Source organism: Tribolium madens, unplaced genomic scaffold (assembly GCF_015345945.1).
Source record: "Tribolium madens isolate multiple individuals breed KSU strain unplaced genomic scaffold, Tmad_KSU_1.1 Scaffold_71;HRSCAF=194;Tcas5.2_LG6, whole genome shotgun sequence".
Taxonomy (NCBI): Eukaryota; Metazoa; Arthropoda; class Insecta; order Coleoptera; family Tenebrionidae; genus Tribolium; species Tribolium madens.
The window spans coordinates 6,256,822-6,270,614 of record NW_025401041.1 but is presented as its reverse complement, the minus strand read 5'-3'; the positions used below and the strand labels follow the sequence as shown (position 1 = coordinate 6,270,614).

The following is a 13,793-nucleotide window of genomic DNA, read 5'->3' as shown; positions in this document are numbered from 1 at the left end:
AATAAAATTGTATACAAACCTCGGTGGAAACTTTCAACACTTTCCACCTCGGTATGTAATCTACTATTGTTTGTTTGTTCTTTTACTATTTTTTACTTTTTATTTCCGGTTTATATTAAGAAAAAACGGGAAGTTTGTGACGTAACGATTTTAATAAAATTACCACTCTGAAAAATTGGTAAATAGAAAGTCAAATGCAAGATTAAGGATGCATTAGAAATTTAAAAGGCACTCATAATGGAAACATTAAACTTGTGATTTACAGAATAAACAAATAAAATATTAGCAAGCTTGAGCTAATGAAGCCACACAAAGAGACATTTTATATAAACCATACTGATAATAAATCGCAACCATAAAAAATGATTGTGTGCAGGAACTGAAAGTGTTAAACTAGCCGTAATAATCCAAACAATTGAAATTAAACGGTCGGCTTGTCATTGCAAGAAAAATTGAATGCACTTTGAACAACCTTGAACAATAAAAAAATCGAAAGTGTGTCACGTGATGCCGGAAAATAATTGCACACATTGTCACTTAATATTTATTCAAGGCGTATTGTATATCAATTTTGTCACCAAATCAACATCATCCTTGTATTTTTCTAACTCGTCAGTTGCAGTAAAATTCGCATTCCGGTCCACTCGATTAACCGGATTTTCCGGACTCGCCAGACTGACCACCGGAAACAAAGCTTCCAAAAACGTGGCCCCGGAGGATTCTCCCTCACTTTCCGGTAAAAACTTCATCACAAAGTTGCACAAACGTGAAACAAAATCGAGAAAGTTTCGGAAAAGGACGAGATTGTGCCTCGTCAGGAGCTCCGTGGCCAACTTGATAAAGCGAATTTTCAAATCAAAAATTTCGTAGAGGGTTTTCAGCTTGTTTTGGACCAATTCAGAGGTCAAAAACGAGGTGAGCAGGGCCGTACCCACGTCGACATTGCTCGGGGGCGGCTCCTCGAAATCCGGGAAGTCGGTTTGGGCCCCCACGGCGACTACCAGGAACAAAATCTGCTTTGGTTAATTTTTCAAAAAAATTAAAAACTAAACTTACTATCACAAAAAGTTTCATTTCGACCACAAGTCAAGCGAAATACTGGTCAAATTTAGTCCAAGTGTCATTTTTAAATAGTTTAGGGTCGTTAAAGTGTGCTTAAGGGCTTTACCTTGAAATTTGTGATTTTCCCAGTGAGATGGGAAATGAAATTTCCTAGTGATGGTAAAAACATTATAATTAGTTTAACAATAGTGTAACGCGTGAAAGTAGGCACAACCGTGAAGTTGTCAACAATGTTAAGTATTCCGATAATTTGCATTAATTTATGCGAAGAGAGTAGAAATGTTACGATTTAACCATTTTTAGCACATTTTTCTCTCGTTCTTGACCCTCTTGGTGATGGTCTTCGCTTAATTTGGTAAATTGAGGATGATGACATTGATATTGAGACAGGTATTGATGATGCAACGTAGGCCGAAACACGTATATGGTTTTAGGATTAAGAAATTAATTGAACATTACATAAAATTAAGAAAAATTAACATCTGTATCAAATAAACATTTACAACGTGCTTTTCATTTTCCACCGAGATGAAAGTGAAAGAATTCATGTTACAAAATTACGCAATTAGAAGTTTATGGAAAATGCCTTGCTTCGTAATCTGTTTTTATTCAGGAAAAAATTTAGCAACCGATAATAACACTGATAGAAATTATTTGGAAAAATTCTATCACTATGTAACACTTAATTAGACTAAAGTAGTAGGGTGTTACATTTTAAATAACAAAAAAAACAACATTTATAGTAGATATAGTTCAATAAAAAATAAAACAAATATAAAATTTTGTTTTTTTTTAAAGAAAAGTTATCATATTGTGTATAAAATAGTACTATACCAGGTGAATAAAAAGCATGGAACCAAACGTTTATCGCTTAAACTATTTATTTTTTGGAAAAACTAATTGATGAATGATAAAGTGCTATGTTAATGAATAAAACTTTTCGAAATTTTCTTTTGTTTTTGAGTTCTATAAAAAAATTTTTTTTTCAAATGGCAACCCACTATAAAACCATTTTTCTCATGAAAGTTATGATCTAAGGATTAAACTATCTACCTTATAGTTAATTTTTCCAAAAATTTTTTTTTACAAAAATTGCAATTTTGACAAAAAAATCGCATAATTCAAAAACAAATTAAAATTTCGTACTCAAAATACTATCACATTTTTTATATTACTTTAATTTATATAAATTATTATTTTCTGGAGGCAAATGATTAAAAAAAAACACTTCGTTCCATACTTTATATTCACCCTGTATAAACCTCGGTGGTGATGTTATTACCGCTCTGTCAAACCTGGACATTGCCTTAAGACCTCGCGGTAATGACATATTTCTCAGCTCATATGTAAGATACTATTATACTACAGTAATACACCTATTTCTAACCTAGAAGTCAAGAATTATGATTTTGAGACCACGTGATAATAATATATTTACCACCTCGCATGTAATATACTATTATTCTGTTGTTACTAATTCCAGGAATTTTTTTTAAAATGTGGTACAAAATTTTGTCGTTTAAGGAACATTTTAAGCGGGTACAAGAAGTTTGATAAAAATTATCAAACACCAAGATGTTTGACATTATAAAAATGTGATAAGCAGTACATAAAGTCTGCGAACAAAATACAAAAGTCAAAGAAAAAAGACTAATTTATGTCAAATTTTTGTGAAAAAATTAGTTTATTTTTTCAATTTAGATATATAATTGAGATAATCAAAATAAGAATTTGTTATTTTTTATTCAATATACCTTCTATACCTATAATATGCCGATTCATAACCTTTTGTAGATCGGAAAATTTGTCATTGCATTCCGTGGTCGGGAAGTAATTTATGAAAAAAAATTCAAAATTTAGGTACTTGCAACTATGTCAGTGGATTAATTTTGACAGAAAAACTGATGTATTTTATTATTTAAACAAAATGTAATTATGAATAAAATAGTACAACGTGTTTCAAAATGATTTTCATCTATTCGCTTATGGATTTTCTATGTATAGTAAAAAATGCCGCTTTGAAAAATATTGAATTTAATTATCCTTAATTTATTTCGATTGACAGCTGTCATTGTTGACAGAACTATCTGGTTTAAAGAGAAAAATTTACATGTAAAGAAATTTCATAGGCAACTAGATGACAATCATTTTAAAAAACAAACCTCTCTCAAACGGATTTGAGCTCGAATTTGACATTTGACATATTTTCCACCACGATTCTAAAATACTATTATTTAAAACAAGAGAAACTTTTTATTGTATTAACCTTTTGGAAGTCGAGAGTTATGTCATTACATCCCTTGGTCGAGAAGAAATTTGTGTAAGACACATTTTTCACTTGGGTTGTAATAAACTATTATTTTATGTTTTTTTTGTAACCGTTTTTTTTTGTAAAAAGTCATTACATAAATAATAATAATAATTTTTTTAACAGATTTTTTTATGGTTTTAATCTCAATTTATTCTAATGCCACGAGAATTTAAAATACTTTTTCGATAAGAAATTACAGAACAATGCATTTTAATTAATTACAAAATAGTTTTTGTATTTTTTTCATTTATTTATTTTTTTTTGAGTTTGGTTAAAACAAGAACACAGTTGATTTTCAAAATTTTTATTTCAGGTCAATATTACATAAACTGCAGTAAACTAAGTACAACTAAGACACATTCACCACCTGGGTTGTAATATACTATTATTTTATGTCTTTTCATTGTACTCATATTTTTTTGTAAAAAGTTCCATAAATAATAATAATAAATTTTATTAACAGATTTTTTATGAGTTTAATTTTAATTTATTTAGAATAGTTTTTCGATAAGAAATTACAGAAAAATGCATTTCAATTAATTACGAAGTACTTTCTTGTTTTTTCCGTTTTTTTGAGTTTGGTTAAAGCAGGAACACAGTTGATTTTCAAAATTTTTATTTCAGGTCAATATTACATAAACTGCAGTAAACTAAGTACAACTAAGACACATTCACCACCTGGGTTGTAATATACTATTATTTTATGTCTTTTCATTGTACTCATATTTTTTGTAAAATGTTCCATAAATAATAATAATAAATGTAATTAACAGATTTTTTTATGGTTTTAATCTCAATTTATAATAATGCCACGAGAATTTAAAATACTTTTTCGATAAGAAATTACAGAAAAATGCATTTCAATTAATTACGAAATAGTTTTTGTATTTTTTTCATTTATTTATTTTTTTTTGAGTTTGGTTAAAACAAGAACACAGTTGATTTTCAAAATTTTTATTTCAGGTCAATATTACATAAACTGCAGTAAACTAAGTACAACTAAGACACATTCACCACCTGGGTTGTAATATACTATTATTTTATGTCTTTTCATTGTACTCATATTTTTTGTAAAATGTTCCATAAATAATAATAATAAATGTAATTAACAGATTTTTTTATTTTTTTATAATTTTAATTTATTCTTATGCTACGAGTAATTAAAATAGCTTTTCAATAAAAAATTACAGAATAATGCATTTTATTTAATTACGAAATAGTTTTTTTACGTTTTCATTTTTTTTTTTTTGAGTTTGGTTAAAACAGGAACACAGTTGATTTTCATAATTTTTATTTCAGGTCAATATTACATAAACTGCAGTAAGCTGAGTACAACTAAGACACATTCACCACTGGGTTGTAATATACTATTATTTTACGTCTTTGCATTGTACCCATATTTTTTTTGTAAAAGTTTCATAAATAATAATAATAAATTTTATTAAAAGATTTTTTATGAGTTTAATTTTAAGTTATTCTAATGCTACGAGTATTTAAAATAGTCTTTCGATAAGAAATTACAGAATAATGCATTTTAATTAATTACGAGGTAGTTTCTTGTTTTTTTCACTTATTTTTTTTTTGAGTTTGGTTAAAACAGGAGCAGTTGATTTTCAAAATCTTTATTCCAGGTCAATATTACATAAACTGCAGTAGACTAAGTACCACATAAGTGCCCATTTCCTGCATTTCAACTACCTTTTTTCGAATTAGACGGTCGATCTGGGCCAGCTTAATGTAGCTTATCTAACAATCACCATCCATCACGATAAAAATCCCCAATTTCTCTTCGAAACCCATCGTCCTTGATCATGGTCGGGTCATTCTAAGCCAGCTGTCCCATCATTCTTTCGCAATCGAAGGAATTTTTCCCACGTGATGAGCCCTCGGACGAGCAATTAAATCAGAGCAAGCGGCGTCGTCCACAAAACAAGTGAAAGTCGATGATGATTTCGAAACAATCGTCCATCCTGTGAAATAATAATTGAATCACGAACGCGAGGCTTTCTTCTTTTTTTTATTACACAATGGTACCAAAACGGCACTTGGTGGCAAAATTTCGACTGTTTGCCTAGCTTTTGACGCCTAAATCGACTATGAATTATGTAACTTTCACTTAATTGCACACTTGGGTACCTTCACCGGCTATAATAATTTTTTCTTCATTGAAGATGAAGCATTCACGATGACATAACGTCGCTAATCAAAATTTCGAGTCTATTGATTGGGAAAGGGGCCTTGGATCGGCTATTGCAACAATAAATTACAACAAACACTCATTTTTATTTACTTAAATTATTATTACAATAAATCAGCAAGGTTGCAGGTTGCCCAAATTAAATCTTCTTCTTCCTTACAATTTTAACAATTTTCCTCCTCTTGAAATGAGCACCGTCAAAGTGGGGCAAAACCCGGAAAAACACCCCATTTTCCTCCTCTTTATTTTCCTCCCGGAAAACGTGTCGAGTTTCAAAATGTGGTAGACTATTGAAATAATAAGTCACAGCTAATTTCCCGAAGTTAGCCGCTTTGTTGAAATTATTGACGCGACTATAGTGGGGCAAATCCCGAAAAATGAATATTTTTGGTTCAATTTTACTAAAATTCTGGGTTTTTTCATATAGTGGTAAAATTTTAAAGATCGGTACTACTGGTTCAGGGTCTTGCTCTTGATTGTTGTTATCTTCTTCTTGACTGTTGTTGTCTTCTTCTGATTCTTCATCATCTGCAACAATCTGTGACATAATCCCGAAGTGATAGTTCTACTTTTTTGATTCTTCTGTACAAAATAATTACAAAATTGTTACACGCAATTTTGTAATCGTTAATAACTCGAATATAATGTTTATTTGCGATTAGTAATCGTCCTTTCAAGAGATATTTCGTGTTAGTTCTTTTGAAGGTTGTGATATATTTTTCACAAATTATGTAATTACAATTATTGACAAAATAATTTTAAGGAATTGCAAGTCGGTAGGTTCATTATTCAAATTATAATACTTCATTTAGGCTCGTTATTCATGATGAGTTATTAATTATGTAGAAAGTGAAATTAGTAAAGTGAGTGAACAAATTGCTGGAGATGCTTCTAGAAATTGTATGTGACTTTGTTATAATTCGTTATGCAACAACAAAAATTGTTGATAATAAACTCACGAGCTCTTTAATTTATTTTTATTTTTTACCGACTTATTTTTTAACAAATTATTAAAAAATTAAATGTTTGTTTAATTAATTTTTAATTAAGTGTTTGTTCAAATTAAAAATTAAAGTCCAAATTCTGCCAATTTCATTTTTGTGGTTGCTTACCTTGACAATTTTTTCTGGGTTTTCCACGTTTTTCATTTTTATTTTTCATTTTACTTTATTTTAAGTAGTGTTTAAAGTACAAAAATTAAGTAAATTAAAATCAAAATTTAATATAAAAATTTCTCTGATAAAAACACAATAACAGTGATACTTTATGTAACAAATAATTCAAGTAAGCCAAATAAACTCACTTTTACTCCGAATAACATATACTATTTTATCCGCAAACAATCTGAATATCGAGAGTAAAAAAACACTATAAGCAAGTAAATGAACAAAATATTTAGGACGCTTTGCAAATAAAAGAAAATATATATTAATTTAATTAGTGCAGTTAGTAGTGTAAAATGCCGAATGCTGATGATCTACAATGTAGCTCTCAAAAAATACTTATTTTTTCTTAATTTTTTACTAGTATTTATTTATTATTATTAAAAAAATTAAATATTTGTTTGTTTAAAATTTAGAATTTCTAATTAAGCGTTTGTTCAAATTAAAAATTAAAGTTCAAATTCTGCTACAAATTCTATTTTTGACAGTTTTTCAGTGGGTTTTCCACTTCTTTCATCTTTATTTTTTATTTTACTTTATTTTAAATTGTGTTTAAAGTATAAAAAACAATGACGTAAATGAAAATCAAAATTTAATATTAAAACTTCTATGATAAAAACACAATAATAATATATTATGTTATTAGGAGTAACAGTGATAGCTTATGTGACAAAGTTAAACGTTTACATATACTATTTTATCCGCAAACGATCTAAATATCGAGAGTAAAAAAGCAACATTATAATTAGCAAGTAAATGAACTAAATATTTAAGACGCTTTGCAAGTAATGAAATTATAACAACGCTTTTAAAGCGTTTATTAATTTAACTAATGCAGTTAGTAGTGCAAAATGCCGAATGCTCCAGAAATTGTTAAAGCAGCGAAAGAGACAAGATTGTTAAATGTTATGGTAAAAGTAAAATTGCTTAGGCGCAAAAATAGAATTTTTACTCCATGGCTGGGAGGTACTAAAACTTTTACTTGTGTATTTAGTCATAAAAGTGGTCACTTTTGTGACGTTTGTAGAATTTTTTTTATCTAATTTGACAAAGAAAAATTTACTTTTCATTTAAAATTTTTGGGAATTGGTAAACGAAAAACACCGATGTTACTTTATTAAGCGCTAATTAAACATTTGTTATAATTATTATAAATTAAAGTCGATTGTGATTAAAAGTACAAAATATTTAAAAATATACAAAATTTTTTGCAAGTAATGAAATTATAACAACGCTTATAAAGCGTTTATTAATTTAACTAGTGCAGTTAGTAGTGCAAATTGCCGAATGTTGTTGATTTATAATGTACATCTTTAGAAATTGTTAAAGCAGCGAAAAAGACAAGATTGTATTTTATTATGGTAAGTGACGCAAAAATAGAATTTTTACTCCATGGCTGAGAAGTACTAAAACTCTTAATTGCGATATTTAGCCATAAAAGTGGGCAATCTTGTGACGTTTGTGAATAAAAAATGTTTTTTTTTAAATAATTTCTCAAAGAAAAATTTACTTTTTATTTAAAATTTTTGAGAAATGGTAAACATAAAACACCGATTTTACTTTATTAAGCGGTAATTGAACGTTTGTTATAATTATTATAAATTAAAGTCGATTCTGATTAAAAGTACAAAATATTTAAAAATATTCAAATCTTATTTATTTCTTGATTGTTTTTCTGTTTTTTTTTCTTCATATTTTATTTGTTTTTGAATACGAAAAACAGTTATCTTAGGAAATTTATTTTGAATGAAAAAAATTCTGATTGATTACCTGGATCCACTGAAACGCTAACGAACGTCGGCCTTTCATAATAGTCCTGAAACCCACTGAAATGACTTAAGAAAAACGGATTGGACGTAAACCTCGAAACCAGAGAGCTTCTCTTCACGATACTCTTCGCTTCATTTGCCACCACAACCATAAACAGCACAAAAAGGAAACTCTAAAAGACAAATTATCTTGTTTTTGTTGCATCAGAAATGGAAAACTTACGAAATGCCCCATCGTGTCTTCACTTCGACTTTACTCAAATAACAATAACTTAGAATTTCACTGAAAGCAAATCAAAAACCCATTCATTTAGCTATTTTTAATTACTCCAATGCGTCACTTTGGAATTTCGAGCTTTCAAATATTTTATTCTCGATTGGGTAATCTTGTGGGGTATGGATAATAAATTTGACTCGTCTCTGGTATGGCACGTGGTGCCTAACATCCAGTTTCACTTTTCCGACCTAAAGTGTGGCTCTTGTGCCTTTCAAATTCGGACGAAAGTAATAGTTTGTTGTAAAAAATTCTTTGAGGACACTTTCCATAATTCTTGACAAGGTCATAATGGATTTATCGTGGATGCGGAAACTGATGTTTACTAAGAGACACAACTTGTTAAACCTCATTAATTGTAAAGATGACTCCACTGGAAGCAATTAGATTTCTCTAATTAATTGTTTATTTTGTGGGTTATTTCCTACATTTGAGACGATTTGGACGAAAGTGATGGTGTGTGCTGGAATTGCATTCACTGTCACATTTTTGCACCAATTTTCTAATAAAATGGAAGATTTTTAAAATAGAAATTGGACCAAGAAAAAATTTCATTTATTAGATTTGATGATTTGAAAAAATTCAAAATCATTTAAATTGTCTCTTCACTTTTCAGTCTTGCTTATGCAACAAAAATTAATTATTGTTACTATTTTTTATAGAAGACGACCACATACAGAGTGAAAGTTCTTCCATTATTTAATTCAAATTGCATGCATTTTTACACGCACTTGCATTGTCGTTTTTTTATAGGGCTAGATCAAGTAGACTGCGGAATTCAAATTGATGTCTTATAAAAACAGTTTAAAACAAAGATTAGGTAGCTTGTATTTTGTGTTTTAAACTATTTTTGACATCATTGAATATATTGGGTTAGAGCAGAGATACTGACCGGGGACGTGGTGGCGTAGATACGGTCTTTGCTTCCGGCAAAATTAAAATTAAGTTTTTATAATTCTTATAATGCAGATTTTTTTAGCATTTAATTTCGTACTTCAGTATTGTAAAATTTGTTTTAATTTTTTTTATTCACATATTTGGAATGTTATGTTTTATTTTATTTTTACTTTCTTCTTTGTTCTCTATTTTTTATATCACCAAAAATTTTAAAATAAAAATCAAATATTTGGTTTAATAAAGTACTACAACCAACATTAATTCAAAACTTGACAATTTCTCAAAATACTTAAGTACTTTTAAATAGTAGAGTAATTTGCTTGTGAAAATATCAAATAATTAAAAAAAATCAAATTTGTGTAAAACCTGACATTGCTGGTATTGTTTTCTTCATTTGGTAAAAATTTTAATAAATTTTGTTTCTAGTTTTGAGATCTTTTGGTAAAATATTTTCCTAAGCTACGGTTATCACACAATTTAAAAAAATAGCGCCAGAAATTTTTTTTGTAATTTTTTTTTGTTAGTCAGTTTTGGCATTTTTTTTACTTAAATCAATCCATGAGCCGGATAACTTCAATTTGTTTTTTTTTTAAATACTTTTTTACGTCAGTTTGTTGTTGAAATATATGACTTTTAATAAAAAAGAATCTTTTTGTTTTTGATTATCGATATCTCAATAACCAATAACAGAAAAGAGAATGTAAGGATAGTTTTGTAAACTAAAAAAATCTCCTACAGATTTCTTTTAAATTAAAAAAAAACATTTTTTTACCCTCCACATAGACTTAAAAAAAGAGAAAAAAAGTTAATTTTTTGTTGTTTTACAATTTACAAATATAAATGAGAAGGCTAATGTTTTCAGGTTTTTTACATCTTAATGTAATTCCAATAGCCCTGTAAATTTTTAAAGCGTTTATTTAAACCGTTTTCTCGGACCGATTAATCAAAGTTTGCAAAAGAATTAAAGGAATAAGTGGGTGTACTCTTCAACAAAATAAAAAAAAACATTTTTTAACTTTTTTTTACAATTTTGCATTACTTGTAGTTGTGAAAAAACATTATTTTTTGAGTTTCTTTGTTTTTCAAAAATTAGGTAAATGAACAAGCTATCCGGCCCATACATTAATTTACCTAAAAAAATTTTCCAAATCCTCAGACCAAACTAAATTGTTTTAGCCAAAATATCTCAAAATTGGAAATTTGAAGCTTCAAAATTATTCTTACGGGAAAAACATTTGTTAATCAAAATTCAAAAACTTGAAAAATAAACTCCTCTGGAATTAGTTGTACAAATTTTTGAAATTTAATAAATTATTTAGAAGTATTTAGAATTATTAAAAATATCTTTGCATTGTTTGAAATTAATGGAATTATTTGCGAGTTACTAATTTTTTTTCTGGAATTACTGAAATATTTTTTGGAATTATCGGAGATAATTTCTTTTGAAAATTACATTGCATTTCTTAGAAATATTTTTTTTTTGCCAAAAGATCTAAAAATTGAAAACTGAAGCTTCAAAATAGTTTTCTTAAAATCTAGATTTTCACTGAGATATAGCCTTTTAAAAATCAAAATCCAATTTAAGAAATTTTTGATTTACTTAATTTTTTGCGGTAGTGTATAACAATTTTAACTAAAACTTGGACTTTTTCTCTATTTAAAAATCATTATCAGAACAAGACTTTTTGTTTTGTACTAATTTAATGTGTTCTATAATAAATAATTAAATTATTTTTTGTTTTAAATTTCTTTTGTTATATTATTTGTAATTAGGCAACACATAAAACAACAAAATAGTGTAATTAATAATCACTTTATTTTATTTTTTAATAAAAAAATACAAGATATTTGTCAAAACACTTTAATTAAAAACAGCTATTTTTTAAATAATTATTTATTTTCCTCATTACTCTGCTACAAATTTGACATTACCTTATAAAAACTGAGTTTGAAACAATAAGCAGAACGCAAAATAATGAAAAAGAAAAAATCCTTTTTTGATACACAATTCCACAAAACAGTTTAGACAAATTGTCATAATGTTTTTCTAACCTCGAGTCTAAACTCTCGTAAACAACATCAAACATTATAATAAATTAGGTTTGTCTCCAATTAAGTACTTAGCACTTCATGCAAATGTTTAAATAATAATAATAATTGTCACAAACGACGTAAATGAAAATACAGCATAAATATTTCACCGAACTGCTTCATAATCAGTATTTATCACCAAGATGAAGCTTTCATACACCACACTAATATTTCATTTCATGATTACCACATTTTGTGCAAAACTACGTAAGTGTTTAAATGAATAAAACAAAAAATTGATTGTTTTCCAGCTTCGAGTTTCAAAAAATGTGATTATAAAAGTCCGGATTTGGACCAGTGTTTGGTTGAAGCGATCCAAACGGCTCTTGTCCAGCTTGACCATCCAATGGTTGGGCTACCATCACTGGACCCATTACTGGTTGAACGGTTTTCAATAGGGGCAGGGTCGGGGCCTGTGGGGGTCCAGGAGAATTTTCAAAATGCCAAACTTTACGGTTTTACGACGGGAATTGTGGAAAATGCAGCGTAAGCAATTTTCGAATTTTGCAAAATTTATTAAAAAAACTAGTTTGAGTTTAAGCCCAAATCGGAGTCATTTGAATTTCACGATTACCATGCCGGAGTTTAAAATTTTGGCCCAGTATCAGCTCGAGGGCCAATTGCTACTTATTCCGGTCCATGGTAAAGGCGATGCCACCCTTTTGTTAAGTAAGAGAGTTTTTTGAAGTTAAATGAAAATTTTTTGTCCAGAAAATGTGACAGGTGTGGTTTTTCTTTCGCTGGAAAAGTACCCAAAAAAAGGGTTTACGCATTTGAAAATAGTGGATGGGAAAGTGACTCTCCCCAAAACTGATCTACTTTACATGAATTTCCAAAATCGGGAAAATAGAACTTCTGAATTTTCCGATATGATGAATAAAGTCCTTAATGACAACTGGAGGGCAATTTTCGATGATGTGAGAAGTGGTTATGAGAGTTTTTTCACTGAAATTATTGTAAATCTAGCCGGGAAATTTTTCGACAAAGTGCCACTAACTGAAATGCTTGATAACGTTGAATAAATTTTTTTTTGAAATTTTGTTGTTTTTTTTACCAATTTTAGTACATTTCCCCGACTGGTTTAATGGTCAATTCGTGCACCTGAAACTTGAAATTAGAGAAAATTTGGAAAATTGGGGAAATACCTGGACGTGTTCAGGAGTGCTCAAAACATAGATAACTCCATCTGCGATGTCTTCGGTTTCCAAAGCTGGGAATTTTTCAACAATTGCTTTCTTTTCTGGGTCGAGATTTTTGTTGAGAGTTGTCATTTCGGTGGTTACCAGTCCAGGGCTAACACTCTAAAAAAAGATTTTAACAAAAAAAAGTAAAAAAAGTAAGACCTATAAATAAAATTTCAAAATTTTTGTGTATTAATTAAATTGTTTAATTAAACTTATTTTTTTAAATTTTTGTAAGATTTATGATTTTCAAAAGTTTTGTTTAGGTTTTTTTAAATTTTTTCAACAGAGAAAAACTATTTCTTAAGAGAAAAATATTTGTTAACCAAAATTTTTTAAGAAGATAAACTTAACTAGAATTAGTTGTACCTACAAATTTTTGAAATTCAATCAAAATTGCTTGAAATTATTTAAAAGTATTTGGGATTATTAAAAATATCTTTGCATTGTTTGAAATTAATGGAGTTATTTGTGAATTGCAGAAATTTTTCCGGAATTACTGAAATATTTCTTGGAATTATCAGAGATAATTAATCGGAATTAATTTGAAATTTTAGAAATTAATTGAGAATTATAGAATTAATCTAAAAACAATCGAATTATGATGAATTATTGGAATTATCAGAATTCCGATGGAATTTTTTTACAATTACTGGATTTCGATAATAAAAATTAAAATTTAACAAATTTTTGAAATTCAATCAAAATTGCTAGAAATTATTTAGAAGTATTTAGATTTATTAAAAATATCTTTGTATTGGTTGAAATTTCTGGAATTATTTGGAATCTTCAGAGATATTTTCTCTTAAAAATTTCATTGCATTTTTTAAAACTATCGGAATTAATTT

General features: G+C 28.1%; 3 protein-coding genes and 1 pseudogene across 4 annotated transcripts in view; 1 reads left to right on the top strand and 3 right to left on the bottom strand.

Annotated features, from left to right (window-relative positions):
• Nucleotides 1-548: 548 nt before the first annotated feature.
• Nucleotides 549-1,074, bottom strand: LOC123009041. Its single transcript, XM_044405144.1, has 2 exons — nt 1,057-1,074; nt 549-1,013 (listed from the first exon to the last, which is right to left on the bottom strand). The coding sequence occupies exons 1-2, from the start codon at nt 1,072-1,074 to the stop codon at nt 549-551; spliced, it is 483 nt and encodes a 160-aa protein (XP_044261079.1).
• A 4,415-nt stretch (nt 1,075-5,489) lies between these two features.
• Nucleotides 5,490-8,832, bottom strand: LOC123009162 (annotated as a pseudogene).
• Nucleotides 8,833-11,470: 2,638 nt separating this feature from the next.
• Nucleotides 11,471-13,793, bottom strand: part of LOC123008504 (farnesol dehydrogenase-like) — a 4,841-nt gene continuing 2,518 nt past the window's right edge. The window contains exons 3-5 of one of the 2 annotated variants that reach the window (XM_044404334.1): nt 12,910-13,065; nt 12,819-12,865; nt 11,471-12,768 (exon numbers count right to left, since the gene is read on the bottom strand). In XM_044404334.1, coding sequence (XP_044260269.1) covers nt 12,824-12,865; nt 12,910-13,065 — 198 coding nt within the window. In that variant the 3' untranslated portion in view covers nt 11,471-12,768; nt 12,819-12,823. Of the gene's footprint in view, nt 12,866-12,909; nt 13,066-13,793 lie in introns of both variants that reach the window. The other variant, XM_044404333.1, reaches the window with a different exon arrangement.
• Nucleotides 11,850-12,794, top strand: LOC123008505. The gene is made up of 4 exons (XM_044404335.1): nt 11,850-11,971; nt 12,016-12,250; nt 12,294-12,433; nt 12,476-12,794. Exons 1-4 carry the CDS (start codon nt 11,908-11,910, stop codon nt 12,784-12,786), a joined length of 750 nt encoding a protein of 249 aa, XP_044260270.1. The 5' UTR covers nt 11,850-11,907; the 3' UTR covers nt 12,787-12,794.

Excerpts from the sequence above, each read along its gene's own strand:
- LOC123008505 (XM_044404335.1), top strand. The coding sequence starts at position 11,908 with ATGAAGCTTTCATACACCACACTAATATTTCATTTCATGATTACCACA. Across the intron at positions 11,972-12,015 it reads CACATTTTGTGCAAAACTAC|CTTCGAGTTTCAAAAAATGT; the intron begins GTAAGTGTTTAA and ends ATTGTTTTCCAG. Across the intron at positions 12,251-12,293 it reads GGAATTGTGGAAAATGCAGC|TTTGAGTTTAAGCCCAAATC; the intron begins GTAAGCAATTTT and ends TAAAAAAACTAG.